Raw genomic sequence first — 17796 nt, forward strand, 5'->3', positions numbered from 1 at the left:
CTAGAAACGGGGAGAGACAGTCAGACAGACTCCCGCATGCGCCCGACCGGGATCCACCCGGCACGCCTACCAGGGGTGACACTCTGCCCACCAGGGGGCAATGCTCTGCCCCTCCAGGGCATCACTCTGCCGTGACCAGAGCCACTCTAGTGCCTGGGGCAGAGGCCAAGGAGCCCTCCCCAGCGCCCGGGCCATCTTTGCTCCAATGGAGCCTCGGCTGCGGGAGGGGAAGAGAGAGACAGAGAGGAAGGAGAGGGGGAGGGGTGGAGAAGCAGATGGGCGCTTCTCCTGTGTGCCCTGGCCAGGAATCGAACCCGGGACTTCTGCATGCCAGGCCGACGCTCTACCACTGAGCCAACCGGCCAGGGCCCTAAACAGATTCTTTATTCTTATATACAACATAGTCATGGGTGGCAGCAGCTGGAAAGACCACATTTTCCTGAAAGAATAAGATCAAGACAGAGGGCCAGGATGTGCACCTTGTTCCCATACTAGTCTTGAGCCTGAGCCTGGGTAACATTAGAGGCCACATAGCTTGTTTGTCCTGCCCCATTTCCTTGACCTTTGTGGCTTCCCATGTCCCCAGTTTTCATTCTAGATCAAGACAGGCAGTTCTTGAGGCTCAGGGCCCACGGGTAGGGTTTCAGGAGACCCTAGAACAGGCTGAAGGTCCTATATTGGAGGGTTCTCTTCCCTTCTCTTCTGCAGGGCAAGTGAGTCAGTATGTGTCTGTGATTGTGTGTGTGTGCGCATGCGCAAGCTCATGTGTGCGCATCAGAGAGAGAAAGAATAAGCACTCCTGAAACTCAGCAAAATAGACATGAAATCCTGCAAGGGGAAAGTGAGGCCTGCCTTGCATTTTACTTCATGTTTAGACAAAGAAAACTAAAGAGATTTGGAGAGACGTGTTGTAAAGAGATGAGAGTAAATAAAAATAAATCTTAACATAAGTTAAAATATACTGAAAAATAGACCCCTACCTATAAACACGTCCACAGCACGTCTCTGGGCCCATGCAGGAAGCAAGCGTGTACTGAGCACAAGCAGACAGCGCCCCCTGCACCTGCATGTCCAGGCCATGCCCAGACTGTGATGTCTGCCTGCGTTAGGATCTGATTCCTGTGGTTCCCACCCAACTATCCACAAGGAAGGACAGTTCCACGATATTGATCCAAGAACATGATCTTTTCTAAGGCATTTCCTGTTTCCTATCCCACAAACAGAAAAGTCCCACAGAGCTGTAAGTTGACCCTGGTTCTGTGAGCACCTCAAAGACTGGGTTGTGAGTCTGCTGCTCTCACATGAGGTACTCTTCATGTGTCTAAGGGACAATTTTTTATGAAGTCCACCTGGCCCACAGAAAAGAAAAAAATCTATTATTTTATTTTTTTTAATTTTATTATTATTTTAATATATTTTGTTTTTCATTTACAGTTGACATACAATATTATATTAGTTTCAGGTGTACACATAGTGTCTACATGTGTGTACCCATCTGACACTATCACCACACATAGTTATTAGAATATTATTGACTATATTCCCTACGCTGTACTTTACATCTCTATGACTACTCTGTAACAACCAATTTGTACTTCTTACTCCCATCACTTTTTTCACCCGTCCCCCCAACCCCTCCCATCTGGCAACTGTCAAAACATTTTCTACATCTATGAGTCTGTTTCTGTTCTGCTTATTTGTTTTATTTTTTATATTCAATTGTCGATAGATATATATTTATTGCCACTTTATTGTTCATATTTTTTTATCTTTTTTTCTTCTTTTTCTTAAAGAAGACCCTTTAATATTTCCTGTAATATTGGTTTGGTGGTGATGAACTCCTTTAGCTTTTCCTTGTCTGGGAAGCTCTTTATCTGTTCCTCGATTCTAAATGATAGCTTTGATGGGTAGCATAATCTTGATTGTAGGTCCTTGGTTTTCCTCACTTTGAATATTTTTTGCCACTCCCTCTGGCCTATAAAATTTTTGTTAAGAAATCAACTGACAGTCTTATGGGAGCTCCCTTGTAAGCAACTAACTGCTTTTCTCTTGATTCTTTTAAAATTCTCTCTTTGTCTTTAACCTTTTGTATTTTGATTATAATGTGTGTTGGTGTGGTCCTCTTTGGGTTCATCTTGTTTGGGACTCTCTGAACTTCCTGAACTTGTATGTATATTTCCTTCATCAGGTTAGGAAAGTTTTCTGCCATTATTTTTTCTTCTTATAGAAAATTAAATTTAACAGCGTGACATTGATCAATAAGATTACATAGGTTTAAAGTAAATGTTTCTATAGAATTTGAACTGTTGATTATGTTGTACATCCATCACCCAAAGTCAAATTATTTTCTGTTACTGTACATTTATTCCTCTTTACACCTTCCTTCCCCCATCCTCACCCTAATGCCTCCCCATAACCACTTTACTTTTATCTGTGTCTGTGAATCTCAGTTTTATACCCACCTATGTGAGAAATCATACAGTTCTTAGCTTTTTCTGATTTACTTATTTCACTCAGTATAATGTTCTCAGGTCCTTCCATGTTGTTATAAGTGGCACTATGTCATCATTTCTTATGTCTAAGTAGTATTCCATTGTATATATGTACCATATCTTCTTTATCTAATCCTCTATTGAGTGGCACTTCAGTTATTTCCATGTCTTGGCCACTGCGAATAATGCTGCAATGAACATAGGGGTGCATATGTCTTTACTTACCAATGTTTTTGAGTTTAAGGGGAAGGTATCCAGAAAAGGAATTGCTAGGTCATATGGTAGTTCTATTCTTAATTTTTTGAGGAACCACCATACTTTCTTCCATAATGGTTTTACTAACTTGCATTCCTACCAGCAGTGAATGAGGGTTCTTTTTATTCCACATCCTCTCTAACACTTGTTATTACCTGTCTTGTTGATAATAGCCAATCTAGCAGGTGTGAGGTGATATCTCATTGTAGTTTTGATTTGCATTTCTAGTGAAGATGAGCATCGTTTTATATATCTGGTGACCATTTGTATGTACTCTTGGGAGAACTGTCTATTGAGGTCCACACCCCATCTTTTTAATTGGATTGCTTGCTTGTTTTTTGCTGAGCTTTGTGAGTTCTTTATATATTCTGAATATTAACCTCTTATCAGAGCTGTTGTTTGCAAATATCATCTCCCATTTAATTAGCTGCCTATTTGTTTTGTTGTCAGTTTCTTTTATGTGCAGAAGCTTTTTAGTTTGGTATAGTCCCATTCATTTATTTTTACCTTTACTTTCCTTGCCTTGAGAGTCCATTTCTTTTACAATTGTAACAACAAACAATACCCACGAATAAACATAAAAAAGGATGTGAAGGACCAATATACTGAAAACTACAAAACATTATTGAAAGAAATTAAAAGACACACTTAAATGGAAAAATATTCTATGTTTATGGATTAGAAGAATCAACATAATTAAAATGGCCATATTACCCAAAGCATTATCCAAATTTAAGACAATCCTCATCAAAATCCCAATGTCATTTTTCAAAGAAATAGAACAAAAAATCACCAGGTTTGTATGGAAACAGAAAAAAACAACAACAAATAACCAAAGCAATCCTGAGGAAAAAAAATGAAGCTAGAAGTATCACACTACCTAACTTCAAATTAAACTACAGAGCCACAATAATCAAATAAGCATGCTAGTAGCAGAAAAAGACATACAGACCAATGGATCATAACTGAGAGTCGAGAAATAAAATCACATATATATAAACAAATAATCTTTGATATTGGGGCCACACAATGGAGAAAAGAAAGCCTCTTCAATAAATGGTGTTGAGAAATTGGAAAGCCACAAGCAAAAGTATAAAATTTGACTATCCCTTATCCCCCTGCACAAAAGTTAATTTGGAATGGATCAAAGACCTAAATATAAGATCTGAAACAATAAATTACATAGAAGAAAACATAGGTACTAAACTCATAGGCCTTGGCCATAGAAAGCCATTATTGTTTCAAATAGGTTTTCAAATTCTTACTCTCTTTCTTCTCCTTTTGGCACCCCATAATACATACGTTGTTGCGCCAGAGGCTCCTTACATTATCTTCACTTTTTTGGATTCTTTTTCTTTTTGTTGTTCTGATTGGGTGCTTTTTGCTTCCTTATTTTCCAAATCGCTGATGTAATTCTTAGCTTCATTTATGTTACTGCTGATGCCCTGTAAATTATTCTGCATTTTAGTTAGTGTATCCTTCACTTCCAACTGGTTCTTTTTTATGGTTTCTTTGTCCTCACTAAGTTCCTTGAGCAACCTTATAACCATTGTTTTTAACTCTTTCTGGTAGTTTGCTTGCCTCCGTATTATTTAGTTCTTTTTCTGGAAATTTCTCCTGCTCTTTCATTTGGGATATGTTTCCTTGTCTCCTCATTTTGACTGCTTCCTTATGGTTGTTTCCATGTAATATTAGGTAGAGCTGTTATGTCTCCCAGACTTTGTAGGCTGGCCTTGTATAGTAGGTGTCCTGTAGGACCCAGTGGCACTGCCTCCCCAGTCACTTGAGTTGTGTACTCGAAGTGCGCCACTGTGTGGTCTGGGTACACTGTCCCGTTGTAAGTCAGCTGAGATTCCTATTAGTGTCACTGGGAGGGATTGACCCCCAGGCCAATCAGCTTTGAGGACTGGCTGCAACTACAATAGAAGAACTGCTGTGCAGGAGTTGACCCTATGAAGCAGAAGTTTCTTCGGTGGGGCTTTGGTGGTCACCAAGACCACTTCTTGAGTGTATTGCTCATGGAGGTAGTAGGGTTGTAATCTGGTGTGGGCTGAACCTGTCCACCAGGTATACTGGCTCTGGAGCTTCCCAGGAGGTACAATGTCAGCCATCATCTGGGTCCTGCTTGGGGCCATTTGGCATGAGCTACAGAGATATGTATGAATGGCTGTTACTTGTGCTGGGTATGGAAGTACCCAGGAGAGGTCAAGCTATAAACTAAGGGTGGTTGCCACTAGTGCCAGGCCTGGGGCCACTTAGCAAGAGGTTCAGGGCATTCACTGCTTGTTTGAGAGTTTTTAGTAAAGTCTGAAGCATGAGGCAACAGAGGCCATTTTATGGAAAAGCCACTGGAAACTGCTTGGGTGGGTCCACAATTTGGGTGGGACTGAACAGTGTGAGCCAGGTTAATGGAGACTCAGATATGGTACCTACCTGCTGGCTCTGTGGAGGGGGAGGGTTCCCAGAAAAAGAACTATGGCTTCTGTTAATACTTTTATCTGGCAGAAAACTGCACCATCCCCAACACTTGCCCTAATGTCAGGTAGTTCAGTTCTTCAGCATATGCCCTGGTTCATTGCAAGCTGCTGGCCCAGTGCTGGAGCTCCTTGGGAGTGAGTCTCAGTAAGCCCATGCACAGGCCTTGTAAGAGGAATGCCTGGGACTCCAGCAGCTCCATCTCACTTAGTCTTAAATCCCCACTGGTTTCTACAGCCAGGAATTATGGGACTTCTCTTCCTGATACTGGAACCTTGGGCTGGGACCCTCACTCCTCAGAAAGAACCTCCCCAGCCAAGATATCCCTCCCAATTTTTATCCACCACAGGTGGGTGTGGGAGCAGTTTGTTTCATATTTCCACCCTCCTATGTGTCTCGAAGTGGCTCTTTCTTTATATCCCTAGTTATAGGACCTCCACTCAGCTAGATTTCAGGCAATTCTGAATGACGGTTTGTAAGGCAGTGGCTGTAGCCATCATGGACATGCAGGTTCCCATTGGATTCAGGCAGATGATGGTAAAGCAACAGTGGAGCTGAAGGATGGTTGGGGCAATTTGTTTATTACAGTCTCCTGACAGGGACGACAAACAGGCCCCTCAGCATTCCGGACTCCGCCAGACTCATAGGCCCCCACCAGTCTCAGTACTCCCCAGCCAAACAGGCCAGGTGGAAATCAAGACTCTCAAACCCCACCTCAGTCTCCGGTTCCACACCCTGGACTCATTCTCAGGCAGGGCTCCCAAGCCTCTCAGCTCTCCTTTCTCCCTCTGCAACAAAACAGGCTAAGGGGGAAAAAACCCTTCATCAGTAAACAATCGTCCTTCCCCATAGTGGCAGGCAGTCCGCAATTTGTAATCTGCCGCCCTGAGGGCAAGCACCCACAGCCTTCCATGGACTACACTCACATGGCCCTGCCCTGATACAAGAAAGCAAAACTAAAAAACATTAGTTTACCCAACATGGCTGTTCCCTAGCAGTTGCAATTTTGATGTGGTTGTGGGAGGACTCAAGTGCCGTGACCTACGCCACTATCTTGATGGAGATCTCGTTCCCATTATTTTAGTGTTTCTCTCTCTGGGCTCCCAGGGTCTAGCCCCAACAGGGTTCAGGGAGACCAGGCAGGTGGGAAGCAGGCCCTCCATTCCCCCCACTCTCTGTCCCCAGGACCTCACTCACAGAAACAATGACTATGCTTTTTTTTTTTTTGTATTTTTCTGAAGCTAGAAATGGGGAGAGACAGTCAGACAGACTCCCGCATGCGCCCGACCGGGATCTACCCGGCACACCCACCAGGGGGCGACGCTCTGCCCACCAGGGGGCGATGCTCTGCCCCTCCGGGGCGTCGCTGTGTTGCGACCAGAGCCACTCTAGCGCCTGGGGCAGAGGCCAAGGAGCCATCCCCAGCGCCCGGGCCATCTTTGCTCCAATGGAGCCTCGGCTGCGGGAGGGGAAGAGAGAGACAGAGAGGAAGGAGGGGGGGAGGGGGGGAGAAGCAGATGGGCGCCTCTCCTGTGTGCCCTGGCCGGGAATCGAACCCAGGACTTCTGCACGCCAGGCCGACGCTCTACCACTGAGCCAACCAGCCAGGGCCGACTATGCTTTTCAAGACAGAGCACAAGTGCTCTGCCAAGCTCAGGACCCTGGTGGCTGCACTGGCCACACTGCCAGACACCAGCCCTGCCCAGGTCCACTCAAGGCCCAGGCCCTGCTGCCCACAGGCACAGGTGCTGCCTTCTCCGCTCTTCCCTCCCCAGACCACACCTGCATGGCCTTGTCAGAGACTCTGCCACATGCCTACACCAAGGCCATGGGCAATGGGGCGCGATGAGGCTGGGGGTGGGGGTGGGCTTGGGGCTGCAGCCAGGCCCCAAGTTCAGCTGTGACCCATGCCACTGAGCTAGGCAGGCACCCGGAGAGTCAGAAAGAAGATTTTTAAATCAGGATCAGTGTATTAAGTCCACATAATGTAAAAATCTGTTTCAGATCCAAATCCTGGTCCCTTGAGAGGGGATCTGGAGGAGGAGAAGAAGGATGCGGGGCTGATGAAGGAGAGCAGACACAACTGGAGGAAAAGCAAAGCTTTGCAGGGTGAATGCCACTTGACCCCTGCCACCCCAAATGGTGTGGTGTCCCCAACCAAAGGCAGATTAAGGTCGGTTGAGGCCCTAAGCATAGAAGAAAATATTGGGCCCCTTAAAAAAGAGAGAGAGACAGGGAAAATAAAAATACATGTTAACCATATTTTTAAATAAATAAAAAATATTATGTACCATTAATGTTAAAATTGCACATATGAAACCAAACTTAGTGTCATTAGAATAAAATCTAAAGTTGGAGTTTTGCAGGACCCTTCAGAAGTCAGGGCCCAGGGAATGTGCCAGGTGCACCCGCCTTTAAATCTGCCTCTGTCCCAACTATGAAACATCAGTTGGCTAAATCAGAGGAACCAGAGACGAAATGAATGGCCTTTGAGCTTCTGGCTCATCTGTCTGGGGCAGAACTGGTGACACCGCACCGGCCATCAGGCCGTCTGGAGGAGCCGGGATCCTGCACGCTGAAGCGCAGGAGGCTCTGGACTCCTAGCCACACCACGTTTAAAACAAGACATATCTATTTTTTTAATAACTGTAATAAATGCATATAAAATTTACCTTCTTAACTATTTTTAAATGTACAATTCAGTAGTATTAAGTATATTCACTTTGTTGGGCAATTAATCTTCAGGACTATTTTATTTTGCAAATCTGAGACTTTATCCAACCAATACTTCCCCACTAGATGCACCGATTTTTAATGATTCTTTTCTTTTTTTTCTTTTTTTTGTGACAGAGACAAAGTCAGAGAGAGGGACAGATAGGGACAGAGAGACAGGAAGGGAGAGAGATGAGAAACATAAATTCTTCATTGCAGCACCTTAGTTGTTCATTGATTGCTTTTTTTATGTGCCTTGATTGGGGGGGGGGGGCTATAGCAGACTGAGTGACCCTTTGCTCAAGCCAGCAACCCTGGGCTCAAGCTGGTGAGCCTTGCTCAAACTAGATGAGACCGCACTCGAGCTGGCGACCATGGGGTTTTGAACCTGGGTCCTCCGAGTCCCAGTACAACGCTCTATCCACTGCACTACTGCCTGGTCAGGCTTAATGATTATTTTCTTAAAGATAATTTTATCTCCTGCCGCCATGCTTGTTTGCCTGCTTCCTTCTTCCCAGTACCCTCTCCACATAGACACATGTAAACACTTACCACAGACACACGTGAACAATGAAACTTACTCTTAAGACTTTACTGCCTTCACCTCTCTCTATAACCATTGTTAACATTTACATAAGAAAAAACACAAGTTCCCACAATTCACAGATACTCCACAGGGGAGGACTGCTTCTGCCAGGTGATCTATTCACTCAGGATCTTGGCGGAGGTGGGGGAAGAACCCCAGGCCAAAATAGGCTTCCAAAAGGAACGTTTTGAGTTAGCACCCACTGGATTCACATTTCTGTAAGGGGTTGTTGCCCAATCAAAAAGTGATTCCTGCCTGACCAGGTGGTAGTGCAGTGGATAGAGCGTTGGACTGGGACACGGAGGACCCCAGTTTGAAACCCTGAGGTTGCCAGCTCAAGTGCGGGCTCATCTGGTTTGAGCAAGGCTCACCAGCTTGAGTCCAAGGTCGCTGGTTTAAGCAAGGTGTCACTCGGTCTGCTGTAGCCCCACCCCCCATCCCCCCACCCTGTCAAGGCACATATGAGAAAGCAATCAGTGAACAACTATCCAGTCAAGGTGCCCCAACAAGAAATCAATGCTTCTTATCTCTCTCCCTTCTTGTCTGTCTGTCCCTATCTATCCTTCTCTCTCTCTGTCTCTTTCTGTCTCTGTCACACACACAAAAAAGTGATCCTCTTCAGACTTGCAGCGGGGTACAGAATGAGACCTCATCCCATTCTTCGTACTCGGTGACAAACTTATTCATGGGGGCGGGCTGGCTAAAGGCGAGGGACCCCACTGAAGCCAGGAAGAACATGCCCTTCTTTCATTACCACCTGGTATGAAATTAGAAAACAGAAAGGCAAGCAGAGAGGCGTGCGTGAGAAAAGCATGTTGCTAACAGCTCTTTTCACAGAGGAAGGCAGAGACAGTGGGGCGTGCTCCAGAGTGCCCTAAGTATCTGCACACTGCATCTTCATCACGGTGAAATCGCCATTCCAGGGGAGTGCTCCGACCAAAAAGCTGCACGTTACTTTCTGGAAAAGACCACCACCATAAAAAAAATCAGTCGTGTGGCAAAAGAAAAAAAAAGCTGTCCTGTTTCTAGGTATCAGCTTAGGAATATGCTGGAAGATGGTCCTCACCCATCGAGAAATGCCCCCAGGAATCTGCTAGCTGGATGCTGCAGATCTTTAGAGCAATCATCAATAGCTGATGACCCGGAGGAGTCTCTGTTTTCAGACCAACTACTGATAGACAGCAAACAATAACCATCATTGTATCTTGATGGGAGGTCAGATGTAAATTTCATTGTATTTTTAATTCTTTTAAATGTTTTCTACAAGTTAAGTAAAGCAATACTATGTCAGATATAAACTAATGTTTGTTATATTAATAATTAAATAGTGTGTTTTGTTCTAATAACAAATAAGTCCAGAATAAGAGTAACTTAGAAGATTCTAGGGCCTAACATAACTTTTATTTCAAAGAGCCTTTCTCTCCCTTTCAAAATACTGTTGAAATAAAATATACTATCTATGTGTGATAGATGGATGAATGGGCAGACAAAAGGGTGGGTAGGTAGATGAATGGACATATGAGTCAAGAGACACATGAATGGGTAAACAAATGAATGAATACATGGGTACATATAGATAGATGACCAGATAGATGATAGATAGATAGATATATAGATAGATAGATAGATAGATAGATAGATAGATAGATAGATAGATAGATGATAGATAGATAATAGATAAAATAGACGGAGACAGGAAGATGGCAGTCCTGGAAAAACAGCCAAGGACATCTTCAATAATTGACTGGAAACATGGAGATACATCCAGGAGCCATGAGGCAAACGCAGTCAGAGAGAAGGAAGGTTGGTCTCTGCTGAGATTAGACATATACAAAGTAAGACAATGGAGGCCTCCTTCCCCTACAGGCCTACAAAAAATACCAAACCAAGGTGGCTTTATATGCAACTTACATCAAATCTTGGGAACCAAAATCTCCCTTAGTTCTTAAATTGATCCAAGACACAGAAAAAAAGTGGAAAGCCCCCATTCTTTTTGTAACAGACTAGAAAAACCCTGAAACCAAAGCTGTCAGTCAGGCCACTGGTCCCAAGGCAGGCAGCATCAGGATCACCAGGCAACTTCAAGAATGCCGTTAGATAGCCTTACTGCTTAAATGTTTGACATCGTAATAGAACAAAAATCCTTTTAAAAGATACTAGCACGCTCCAGACAGTTGCATATTTGACTGGTCATGTCCAGCTCTGGTCATGTCCAGCTCTGACGCTGTGCTTCCCAGGCTTTCTCAGTGATAGGAAGTGTATGGGGGCAGCTAGCTGCAGCTGGAAATTTGGCTTCAGTAGGTGTGGGATGAGGTGACACAACTGGCAGGCATATGTGCGTGTGCATGTGGGGTGTTGTCCTCCTCCTCCTGTGATTCTTAACGTTAGGGAAGCTTGAGAGTACTTAATATATTTTAAAGGAAAAGTCCTAAATAAAGAAGTTGTGTGCTGACTCCCATTGCATTCTAACAGACGAGTGCAGACACCATCCATCACACTCATTCTTTCCAGACTGGGGCCGGCAGAAGGGCTGCAACAAAGAAGATAGGAAGGAGGGGCTGCCTGCTGTTGATGTGGTGGTTGCAAGGAATACAACATCATGTTCACAAGCACCTCTGTGGAGTGGCCTTCAAGGACAGGCACACCCTCCCCACCCCAGCACTCAGAGAGAGCCAGAGATTCACGATGAAAGAACTAGGAATGCCAGGTGTGCCCTTCAACACCACGCTCAGCAAAGCTGTCAGAGGAATAAAAATGTTTCATGCCATATCTCTGTGTGGTTATCCAGAAAATGTAAGAACGTGAAGAGCCACCCAATAAGCTTATACATGGGTTAACCATGTGCCTGTCACCATTTTCAAAAACCTACATTCAGCCAATGAGGATAAGAACTAACAAAGTTATAAAACCACAGAAATAAGGCAGGTACACCATAGTCCAGACATAAAATAATGACCCAATACTAAGCAATATTTAGTTTACTACACTAATGGGTCAAAAAAGAAAAATTATTTGATATACTTGGTAGAGGCTGAAAGAATAATTGATAAAAGAAAATATTCTTAATTTAAAAAACAAAACTTCATAAAGAGGGAATTGGAGGAACTTCAGAAATCAGCATTTGATATAATATTTAATAACCGAATAGAAATACCGAAAACATTCTCATTAAAGTGGGAATTAAAACAACTACTTGCTATTATTACTCTTCAGTATTATTGCAAATACTTAGAGAGATTTCAGTGTTGATAAGTGTGTGCTTAAAAACATGCACCTTAAAACCTTAGATATAATAAGTGGGTTTCCTGAAGAAAATTCTCTTTAATTCTCAATATTTTCTACAAACAGGTAAAAAGCAACAACTTACAATATATTTCCTATGAGCCCAGTAGAAAACATAAATTTAAACCAACCACACTTCTACTAATAGTAAAAGATTAAAAAAACATTAAAGATCAGGTAGCATTAAGACATGCTTGCTGCTTAAATGTTTGTCTTGATGGGTATCTACTATCAACTGGAAATGATCAAACTTGTTCAGTCTGCGCACCCAGAGGCAGCTCTACACATGATGTGAATGAATTTTGTTAATGGGCCCTTGCAATCTCCTGTACTGAAGGGCAGAGCAATCATCTGGGAACTTGTCAAGAATGCAAATTCTTGGATCCCATTCCAGACCAAGGAATCAGAAAGTCTACAGGTGGGATGCAGCCAACTGAGTTTATCAAGGCTTTTAGGTAATTCTAATGCCCACTGTAGTGAACCACTGGTATAAAGAAAGGGCAAAGACACACCTCTTGGACAAAACCACAGAAAGCCTGGGGCCTTCAACAGTCTCAGACTACACTCAGGGCTTTCCCCCATCTAAAATCAAAAACACAGGCTTGAGGCCAAAGGCCCCCGGGCCAAGTCAGCCCTTTCGTGGGTGTCTTTAGACCTTCATGGAAACTATGGCTGAGCCTGGCAAGAATCAACTATAAACTTGGGTTGGGGACACTGTGTGGCCTAGTCACTGCTTGATCTCTAGCACGGGGAATAGCACCTGGTGCAGGTTAGCTTTGATGAGCAGATAAATGAACAAAAGGATTTCCTTTTGTGTCTTTACAAGGATGAGCAACTGCTGAGCCAGAAACAGCTGAGTCGTGCACCCAGGCCCGGAAAGGCAGGCTCTCAGTGAATACACATTTCCTGAACCAACCATCTGCAGTGGGTGGAGCCCGTGCAAACAAGAGTGACCTTGACAGCATGCCTCCCCTAGGATGGGGGGGGAGAGACTCAGAGAAGTCCACCACATTCTGCTGCCCTACGTGCTCTAGTCTGAGAGCCACAGGGCTGACCACCTCGGAGGTTAAACATTGGTAGTGATCCAGGCCTCAAAGAGAGAGTCTGGGCACCCCAAGTTCCCTGTAAGAGTAGCCAAGACCATCACAGACCCTTGGTTTGCTACTTACCTTTTCCAGTTTGGAGTTTTCTTGAACGACACAGTTTTCATGACTACTTGCAAACTTCCTGCAGTTGCTTCGGGCAATTTCAACATCAATGAAGTATTCCAGACGGTCCGTAACCTGCCAGTCAGCAATTGAAGCAGTTATTCAATTTCATTCAAAAAGTTATATTTTACTTTTAAAATGTTTTGCCAACACTAAAAAAAAAATGCTCTCCCTTCCATCCTGTCTCCCTGTTACAAAGCCTTTCTCCCTTGAAGCCCACTGCTGGTCCTCAGGGGAAAGGCTCCATTCTCATATGGAGCCTCCTGGAAGGTAAGGCCTTTAAATTTTCTTTTCTATCCCAAAGTCCAAGGCATGCTGCATGTTCGGTGAAGGGTTGGGGGAGAAAACTGAAGTCACCAGAACATCAGCTCCTCTAGGCCCAAGAATTTACACATTCACATGGGCCAGATGGGAGGACAGCCCCTCAGCCACATTGGACCCCCTCACCCGCCCCCAATTCTCTTCCCGTGTGCACACAGCTCTCAGATTCTGTTATCTGGTTCAATCTCCTGTCCCTTGAGGCTTTCCCACTCAAGGCCCCACCCACCACCTCAGCAAACAGTCCTTAAGGCACCATGCCAAAGGAGTTTGGCTTTCTGGTCTCTGTTGAGTGTCTAGCAAGGAGAGCAGCAGTGTTTGTAGCAAGACATCAGTGTTTACCAAATTCATCAATGACTGAGTTTGGTGAAGGTGAAAGCTATTCATGGCGTTCGCACAGCTGTGCTTTCATTGGTTTTAAAACCTCACAGAGGGAGCTGGAAAGGGCACCTGCTTCTTGGCCCCAGCTTCCCTTGGACTCCCCTTTTGCTCACATTTCCTCATTGCCATCTCTAAGCCTTGATAAAGTTTATTAAATTGTGGCTGTGTTCCAAAGAATTAACACGGGGAAACTGGCCTGTGGGGAAGATGCTGGTTAGAGGACGTCAAGAAGTGAGCAGCAGAGCGGCCCCTTGGGTTTGGAAATTAAGTTTGTATTTAGAGGACCTCAAAAATACCATGGAGGTGAATCGATGCCCAGTAGGACCTCCTGCTGGTTGTGACACCTGCTGACCCTCACCAGTGCTCACTCTCTGTCATGCAGTGTCCCCGGGGCTTTGCACACATGGCTGCTAACCCACACACCAAACCTCTGGCGTAAGGCTTCACTCCCATTTGTTTCAGGGAAGAAAACTGAGGCACAGAGGAACTAAATAACTATCTATTAGCCATCAGCCAACCTTGGCTCAAACAAGGTGTCCTGGCACAAGAACGCGCAGCCCTGACCACCATGTTCTCTCCTCTCTTGTTTCTGCCCACTCAGCTCGTCCAGTCAGAGGAAGGCAGAGGACTGCTGTGTGGTGATTCCTGGGAAATGTAACCTGAACTGTGGGACAGCTGGGGCCATCTGGTGACGTGAACACCTTGGTTGAACCTACATAACCTCATTCTAAATATGTCAACAATAATAACAGTTTTAAAACTCAAAACTAATAACATGGTTCCTGAGAATTCACTGACTTCATGTTTTTCTGGCTTTCCAGTGCTCATAAAATAAAGTAGAAGTCTTGCCCGTGGCCTATAAGGACAGTACAGTGGTCCCTGTTTACTTCCTTGCCAGTCAGATTGCCATCTGAGCTGCCAAATGAACTGTGCCCTCTCCCATCCCCATGTACCCCAAATCTTCCCTGCTCCCCTCCCGTAGCAGATGCTGTGAGTAGTGCCCCATGTTCCATGCTGTTCCCATGTACTACTACTTTCTGGGGCTCCCTGCTAAGGGCTTCCTGCCACCAACAGGAGCCAGGGTCTCCCAGAGCAGCTCTTGGCCAAAGTCAGATAAGACGTGGTGGGTAAATAACTCAGCACCTCACCTGCAGGATGGCCCAACTTCGAAGTGGTCTCTGCACCCTCTCCCCAAGGAGTCCCCAAGGAGATGAGCCCCACTGCCCAAGGTGGTAACCTGCTCAATAATTCACCTGCACTGGCTGCCTCCCTGCCCCTCACATTTCCCTCTCTGACCTCCGGGCGCTTCCTGAGATGGCCTCCCAAGTCACAGCACTTGAATTCTAGGACTAGAGTCTGCTTCTGGGAAATCAATCTAAAACCCTTCCCACCAACCTCCTTCACCTGTTTCACTGATAATTGTCCTCTGGCTACACCCCCTAGAGAAGTGATACTCAGCCATGTCTCCATGTGGGGATCACCTGGAGGGTTTTAACACCTACTGAGACCTGAGTCCCCCCTGGAGACCCTCATTTAATTGATGAGGGTGCAGTAGGATATCCACAAACTCCTTAGGTGAGAAACGCTTGCCTGAAGAAGCCTTCCCCTGACACCCAGACCCTGTCTGTGTTCCATGCCCCGGAACAAATATCACAAATCTCATTCCTGGTTTAGTTGTTTTGTTTTGTTTTTTCTATCTGGACTGCTGGTTCCCTAAGGGCTATTATGATTTCGGTCTGTCTCTCTGCCCTATCAATAGTGGCTAGCATAGAAGTGGTTTCCAAGAAACCTGATAAAAAGTGTTTGCTACTTGGATACCAAAGGAAAACACAAACTATAAAGAGGGCTTGGGAAGTTCAAGACTTTGGATCTATTGTCCTGTCTCACATGAGTGGACTGTTGTGTCCCTATCAATAAAATGCACTGCACCATCAGTATAGGACTGCAGATGTGGTCCTCCTGGCTCTCGTGTTCCCAAGAGATGGGATCATAAGTACCAACATGTAACGTGGCCCGGCTGCTGCCAACAGAGACAGACTGGAGAGAGTGTAAAAACTGAAGAGAAGAAGCTCTGCCAACAGTGACCTATTTGCTGGTTCTCTTTATAACTCATTCTTATAAGTTTCATGGTGCAATGAGAAGTCACACCACCAACCAACCCCTGAGGCTGAACTTCAACACCAAGAGCCTTTTCTCAATATGGCAGCCAAGGTCACACTAGACTCCAAGTCAGCAATACCTCCTAGTGTTGGACAACTTGTGGTTCTGTGAGGACAGACACATTTCTATAAACAGAATAACATAATGTTTCTGTTTCCATTAAATAAATGTTAGATTAAAAGCACTACAAAATAGGGAAGGAGGCACATTATTAGCTTATACATGAGACATTGTGCCATGCATCTCTCTAGACTATTCCACATCATGTGGATGGATTGAAATGGTGCTCATAACATCATTATTACAAAATTTTCATGGTGCTCAATTTGTTTCCCAGTAACCTTAGCAAATACAAAGCAAGAACATTTGATTTGCAGTTTGGGTTTAAATGAATATATATAAAGTACTCAGAATGACAGTCCAAGCATATACAGAAAACGCACTGTTAGAGAAACACGGAAGTGTGCATGTGCTTGAGAACTCACACATTTAGGATTTTTATATATCAATGTATTTCTCACATGTCCAACCTTTAAGACAGACTTCAGTCTGTACCACCTTATGCAAATATGCATATTGAGAGGAAGCAGCTTTACCTGCAACTGGACTTGCACTATCTTGACCACCTGGAAGATGTACTTATCCTCACTCTTTTTGTTGTACTCTTGCATGGCAAACCACAGACACTGCTTCACGTTGGCATTGGAGGCATTGATAACTTTTAATTCCCTTAACACCTTGACCTTATTCTTGTCTGGGTCTGTGCTGGCTACCAGGGCCACCAGAAGGGTGAGCAGTATCTGGCAGGACCCCCAGAGTCTTGTCATGGTCCCTCCTTCCAGGGGCACAGGTGAGTCTCTCTCCTCTCAGGGCCGGAGCTGCAGGTGAGATGGGGTGGTTGCTTCTGCTGCTATAGATCCAAAGAGCTTTCCACAATAGCATCAACCCAGCTAGATTTAAGACAGAGCCATTAGGGTTACTTGTAAGGTTTCCTGTTCTCCAAGGAAAACCACCTGAAGAAGCCATGAGGAGTCTCTGCTCCCAGGCATCCACCCTCCTTATCCTGGGTGCGGTCTGGGGTTCCAGGGAGAGCGCTTAGCTCAGATGTGTGGACAACCTACCCCGTGCACTTCACCTCCCACTCCCGTTTCTGTGTCTGACCTACAAGATGTGACTGTTAAAATGTTGCTGCCCTAAGGGTTCCTGGCTCTGGCCCTCTGCCCTCGGTGGGCTTTCCAACCTGTCCCACTGCAGGCTGCCGCTTCCTCCTTGTGGAGGCAGGCTCTGACCCAGACGTCAGCCGATGGCTTTCCTGAGTCTCTGGCAGTGTCAGCTCACCTCCTCCCTCCTGATCTCTGGTCTCTCTCCACCTTCAAGTCCTTGCCCTGGCAGGGAGGTCACACTTTGTGATGTAATCGAGCACCTGTGACCCTGCCTCAGGGAGGGTTCCTCTAACCTGCTGGCCACTGATGAGCAGGCAAGCCCCTCAAAGGTTTCCTGATCACCTGTGCAGTGACTCTGGCTTCCTATATGCTTGGTCTCTGGACTCCCTCTGGCCCAATAGCACCTCTCTCCTCTGTCCTGCCTGGGAGCTCACACAGCCCACCCTGGGCTCTCAGAAATTCTGTTTCTCTATGAAAATCCCAAATCCGTGTCCAGCAAATTACTTGGGAGGTTGGGTGCCAAGATGAGTGGGCTCCTGACCACGAGGACGGGCAGTGTGCAGAAAATGATAGCGAGTAATCTGCGCGGGCAGAAGAGCACTGCGCACTGCACACTCACCATGCTGTGCTCGCCCCTCTGCCTCTGGGGGGCGCTTACTCGTTCTCATACTCAGCTGTTACACACAGTGCTGCAGTGGACAAAACTTCCCAAATAGTTTTGCAACTTACACAGGTATTTCTTTACAAGAAAAGACTAGATGGAG

The 17796-nt window shown here is 45.2% G+C and overlaps 1 protein-coding gene across 1 annotated transcript; it reads right to left on the reverse strand.

Moving 5' to 3' along the window:
• Positions 1-9394: 9394 nt before the first annotated feature.
• On the reverse strand, positions 9395-16696 carry LOC136406614 (cystatin-8-like). The gene is made up of 3 exons (XM_066386592.1): positions 16466-16696; positions 12972-13085; positions 9395-9478 (listed from the first exon to the last, which is right to left on the reverse strand). Exons 1-3 carry the CDS (start codon positions 16694-16696, stop codon positions 9395-9397), a joined length of 429 nt encoding a protein of 142 aa, XP_066242689.1.
• Between the last annotated feature and the right edge of the window lie 1100 nt (positions 16697-17796).

Source organism: Saccopteryx leptura, chromosome 5 (assembly GCF_036850995.1).
Source record: "Saccopteryx leptura isolate mSacLep1 chromosome 5, mSacLep1_pri_phased_curated, whole genome shotgun sequence".
NCBI lineage: Eukaryota > Metazoa > Chordata > Mammalia > Chiroptera > Emballonuridae > Saccopteryx > Saccopteryx leptura.

Coding starts and splice junctions, on each gene's coding strand:
- LOC136406614 (XM_066386592.1), bottom strand. CDS start 16,696: ATGACAAGACTCTGGGGGTCCTGCCAGATACTGCTCACCCTTCTGGTG. Junction 13,086..16,465: donor TAGTGCAAGTCCAGTTGCAG/GTAAAGCTGCTT, acceptor GCTGACTGGCAG/GTTACGGACCGTCTGGAATA. Junction 9,479..12,971: donor AAAACTCCAAACTGGAAAAG/GTAAGTAGCAAA, acceptor GGTCTTTTCCAG/AAAGTAACGTGCAGCTTTTT.